The 5,047-nt window shown below is 57.4% G+C and overlaps 1 protein-coding gene across 1 annotated transcript in view; it reads left to right on the top strand.

Annotated features, from left to right (window-relative positions):
* Positions 1–4: 4 nt before the first annotated feature.
* PIK3R6 (phosphoinositide-3-kinase regulatory subunit 6) overlaps positions 5–5,047 on the top strand; it is a gene marked incomplete at its 5' end in the record, with an annotated part of 17,226 nt that continues 12,183 nt past the window's right edge. The window contains 6 exon segments of the mRNA XM_023748727.1: positions 5–59; positions 1,391–1,477; positions 3,097–3,381; positions 3,384–3,510; positions 3,604–3,682; positions 4,660–4,782. Coding sequence (XP_023604495.1) covers positions 5–59; positions 1,391–1,477; positions 3,097–3,381; positions 3,384–3,510; positions 3,604–3,682; positions 4,660–4,782 — 756 coding nt within the window.

The following is a 5,047-nucleotide window of genomic DNA, read 5'->3' as shown; positions in this document are numbered from 1 at the left end:
GGAGGAGATTTACTGCTCGCTGCTGGGGCCGACGGCGGCCGCCAGGGGGCGCTGCGGCGGTAAGCGGCGGGTGCTCTCCTGGGGTACCACTTGCTAACTCTGCAGTAACTGCATGGACAGGATGAGACCGGGTCTGGCCACCCCCACCACCCAGCCACTCCAGCACCTGCCTCCTGCCTTGACTTGTCCTGCACATCTTACTGACCAGCTGTTGAGCCCCTGCATGGGACAGTGGTTTTGAGCACAGTGTCCTGGGTAAGAGCATGCACTCTGAAGGGGGCATACCTGGCCTCAAGTTCTGACTCTGCGACTTACTGTGTGGCCTGGGGCCAGTTACTTAACCTCTCTGTGCTCATCCTCTGTAAAGTGAGGATAAGAATACTGTCTGTGGCCCATGCAGGGTCTGGTGAGGTGATGGCAAGGTGTGCCAGGAACGGAGAACAGCGCCTGGCAGGCGTAGGTGTTCTGTGGGCATTAGTTGCTCTCCACTAAGGAAGCTTGCAGCCTTGATAGGGAGGGAGCCATGCTATGTAGAAATTAAATCCTGAGTCTACATGTTAGGATTTAGTTGTTAAGCGCAGCCAGTAAGGTCTGCTGGGAGGGAATGACCACGGGGGTGGAGTGGTCAGGAAGGCTTTCAGAAGGAGGAGAAGAGGGGAGGCCTGGCCCCATCTCTCCCCTGGACTGCAGGGGTCCTTCTGACCTTAGTACTTGGCTCCTGAGCTCTCTTTAGCCTCACCCCCCAGAGCAGACATTAATTGAGTGCCTTCTGTGTGCAAGCTACTGGGAGACACGCTGAGAAACACAGCAGCCTTTCCCCTTCCTCTGGGTCAGTGGTTGGCAAATTGCGGCTCGCGAGCAGCATGCGGCTCTTTGGACCCTTGAGTGTGGCTCTTCCAAAAAATACCCGTGCGGGGCGCGCACGTACAGTGCGATTGAAACTTCGTGGCCGTGCGCAGAAGTTGGTATTTTGTGGAAGAGCCACACTCAAGGGGCCAAAGAGCCGCGTGTGGCTCACGAGCCGCAGTTTGCCGACCACTGCTCTGGGTGAAGGCAGCGTGGCTGCATGTGGGGTTAGCGGAGGGACCAGCCATAGGAGAAACGGTTGGGAAAGACCCTGTGAGCTGGTTTGTGAAGGGACTACAAGCGGAGCCAGGAAGCTCGCAGGAAACGGAGCTTCTGAGCACCGTGGGCAGGAGACAGGGCTGCAGCGTGAGGCCTGGGTGAGCTGCCGGTGGCAGAGGGAGAGGCCGGAACCGGAGCGGGCGTGGGAGGGCGAGGGTCTCTGCCAGCCCCCATAGGCCCCATGCAGGAGCTGCGGGTGGGGGGGAGGGCAGAGGAGAATCCCACAGTCTTCTCCGTGGTCTCCACAGCCTGCTCCTTCCTCCAGGTGACCCCCTCCCAGAGCGGCCCCCAAGCATCCCCCTGCCCAGCCCGCACATCACGTTCCAGCTGTGGACGGATGAGGAGCAGCTCTGTAAGTCACGCCTCTGACCTCCTCCGTGGCAGCTGGCTGGGAACAGGGGCATATGTGTGTGTCTCTACATCTGTGTAAGTGTGCCTGTGTCTGTGTGTGCTTGTGTGTGTGTACATATGTTTGTGTGTCATTGTGTCCATGTGTCTTTGTGTGTGTGTCTGTGTATATATCTGCATGTGCTTGTATGTGTATCTATTGTGTCTGTGTGTGTTCTGTGTGACTGTAACTTTGTATCTATTATGTGTGTCTGTGTCTGTCCTTGTGTGTGCATCTGTCTAGGTGTATCTGTGTGTGTCTGTATGTGTCTGTGTGTCCACGTGTACATCTGTTGTGCGTCTGGGTGTGCACTGAGTTGCTCTGCACATCTGAAGGAAGCAGGCATTTTCCTGATGTCAGAACAGCTGAGTGCATTAGCCACCGGCCTCGCACTGTCTGGAACAGCGGTTCTCAACCTGTGGGTCGCGACCCCTTTGGGGGTCGAACGACCCTTTCACAGGGGTCGCCTAAGACCATCAGAAAACACATATATAATTACATGTTGTTTTGTGATTAATCACTATGCTTTAATTATGTTCAATTTGTAACAATGAAATTGGGGGTCACCACAACATGAGGAACTGTATTAAAGGGTCGCGGCATCAGGAAGGTTGAGAACCACTGGTCTAGAAGGGGCCACATGCTCATGATGATGCCAACAGACAATGCAGGTCCCCAAGAAGGAGGCAGTCACAAGAGAAGTCATGGCTCCTGGAGCTGCAGGGCCCTGCCAGAAAGACCCGCTCACCCCGCACTTCCCCTCCCACTGGCGTCCCCTCCCAGTGCCCGCAGCCCTTGTCAAGGGAGCAGGGAAGACAGGCACAGGCTGCAGGGAGCAGAGCTGGACTAGTGAGCTGGGTCAGGTCCTGGCACTTCTGTTCACATGCCAGGTCACCCTAGCCTAGACAGACTCCGTTTTCTCTCTGGGCCTGTTTCCTCGTGGGAAATCAAATGAACATACTCAGCCCCAGGGCCATGTCTGGAGGTCAGGGAAGCCTGGAGGTCTTCCCCGGAGCTGCTGGTCTGTTCCCTGTGTCCCAGGGGAAGCTACAGGAAGTGGGAGGGCGGGAGGATGCTAATGAGCGATGGTGAAAAAGAGAGGCTCAAAGTCGGGAGGTACTGCTGACGCTGATTCCTTGACGGCAGGCTTCCCAGAGCCTTTAGATCAGGGGTCCTCAAACTACGGCCCGCGGGCCACATGCAAATACAAATATTGTATTTGTTCCCGTTTTGTTTTTTTACTTCAAAATAAGATATGTGCAGTGTGCATAGGAATTTGTTCATAGTTTTTTTTAAACTATAGTCCGGCCCTCCAACGGTCTGAGGGACAGTGAACTGGCCCCCTGTTTAAAAAGTTTGAGGACCCCTGCTTTAGATGTTGAGGAATGGAACTCAGCAAGAGGGGGCCGGCGAGGGGGGCGCTTGGCCTGTTGGCCACAGAACCTCTGCTCCTTCGGGAGCATCTTGTGGGGCTGCTGCTCAGTGAAGCAGCGTTTGGGAAACATGAACCCCGACCTTATGGGGTGAGGCCCTGGCAGCCCACACGCCCTCCGCCCACGGCGCCCTTGTTCCCCACATCCCAGGGAAGGAACTGGTGCTCTTCCTGCGCCCGCGCTCCCAGCGGCGCCTCAGCGCGGACATGGAGGCCTTGGACCTGCAGGGCCTCCTGCCCGACCGGGACCTGGCCCGCGTGTCCGTGCTGTCCACCGACAGCGGCATCGAGCGGGACCTTCCTCCGGGCGCCGACGAGCTGCCCGCACCCAGCAGCCCCGAGACGGAGCGCGCCGGGCTGCAGCGCAAAGGGGGCGTGAAGAAGCGGATGTGGCCCCCCGACATCAGCCACTGGGACGGGCCCCCCGGGTTTCACCGGAGACAGGCCGGCCCAGTGGGGATGGAGAACTGCTGCCCGGTGTCGCCAGGCTGCACACGGCCCGGGTGCTGGTGCTGGGGGACGACAGGATGCTGGGCCGCCTGGCCAGGGCCTACCACAGCCTCAGGTGGGGCCCGGGGCGGGGGGTGGGGGCGGGGGGTTCTGAGGGCACCGGTCGGCATGTGCTGAAACCCCCCTGTGCTCTGTTGCCCCTTGCCAGGAAGCGAGAGACCCAGACGTTCTGCTTGTCTCCCAGACTCAGCCTGCAGCTCTACTACATCCCTGTGCTGACTCCTGAGGTGAGGGGGGGTGGGGGGGCTGTCAGGAGCAGCGGTCTGGGTTAGGGGCTGGGCAGGACACACTGCAGCCTGCCGCCCCGCTTCCAGGAACTAGGGTCACCTTCCTCGGGAGGCGGGGCTGGGAGACACCCTAGAGGTCTTCTTCCCAGAAGCCACAGACATGGCCCTGGGGCTGAGTGTGGCCAGAGGGATGTTCCCTCACAGGGGCAGGCAACCTGCCCAACGCCGGTTTTCATTTTGCTTTTCTAATGGAATTAATGGCAAGCTTCTCCTCAAACAGGGGCACACATGCACGCATGCACATGTACACACATGCACGTACACACACGTGCACACACGCACACGCGCACACACACACACATACTGCTTCCTGGGAACCTCAGGCAGCAGAAGCCCATTGGCCTGCTGGGGAAGAGGAAGCCCCACTCGAGGGTTCTCATTCCTGTTGCCCACTCTGCTGTTCATTGGGAAGATTAAGTTCAATGCAACACCCGCCTCCTCCTTTTAAGCGCCACCCCCACCCCTGGCGGCCGATAGTGGGAAGAAGCTAGTCTCTTACTGACTTGAAAAGGCCTTGGCATATTAAGAGAATCTTATCCTTTTTGCAATCATATGTGTTGCAGACATTTATTCCACTTTATTATTTGCCTATCAATTATGTCAACAGAGCTTTTGATCTTCAAAAGTTTAATACATTTGTGTAGACATACATAGCACTTTTATGTGTTGAAAGGACTTCCCTACTGATTAAATTGTATGGTCATTTCACAACGTCCCAGGCAAGTGGCCCTCAGAGAGGCTATTCCTGCTTCATCCGAGATAGAACAGCACAGTCTATGGTGCAGAAATGGCCCCACGAGGTTAAGCGATTGGACCACATTCCCAAAGCTGGTTTGCCTGGTACCTGGGAACCCTGCGGCCAGGAAGAGCGGGCCCGAGACAAGACCTGATGGTCTGCCTCCTCCCTTTGTCCTCAGAAGCGCGCATCATCCCGGCACTTGGAGCTCGGAGAGCTGGCGGCGTTCCTGGGCCGGGCGGACCCCTGGTACGAGAGCACCGTCAACACCCTGTGCCCGGCCATCCAGAAGCTGGCGGAGATGGTAGGGGCGGTGAGGGCAGCAGGGAGGAGGGAGGCGGGAGGGGGCCATTTCCAATATGACTCTTGACCCTTGACCTAAAGAGTCAGTCCAGGGGACCCCCCAGGGGATCCATGGTTGGAGGAGGCAGGAGAGCAATACAGGAGTGAACCCTAACCAGCGAGTGGAGCAAACCCTAACCACAGTCCTTATCCACGGGTTCTGCATCTGCCGATTCAACCAACCCAGATGGAAAACACTCAGGAAAAACAGGTTACACTGTTGCTCA

The sequence above is a fragment of the Myotis lucifugus genome, unplaced genomic scaffold (genome assembly GCF_000147115.1).
Source record: "Myotis lucifugus unplaced genomic scaffold, Myoluc2.0 scaffold_1732, whole genome shotgun sequence".
NCBI lineage: Eukaryota > Metazoa > Chordata > Mammalia > Chiroptera > Vespertilionidae > Myotis > Myotis lucifugus.
Note: the sequence above shows the minus strand (reverse complement) of the source record. Positions and strands in the feature narration are given on the sequence as shown.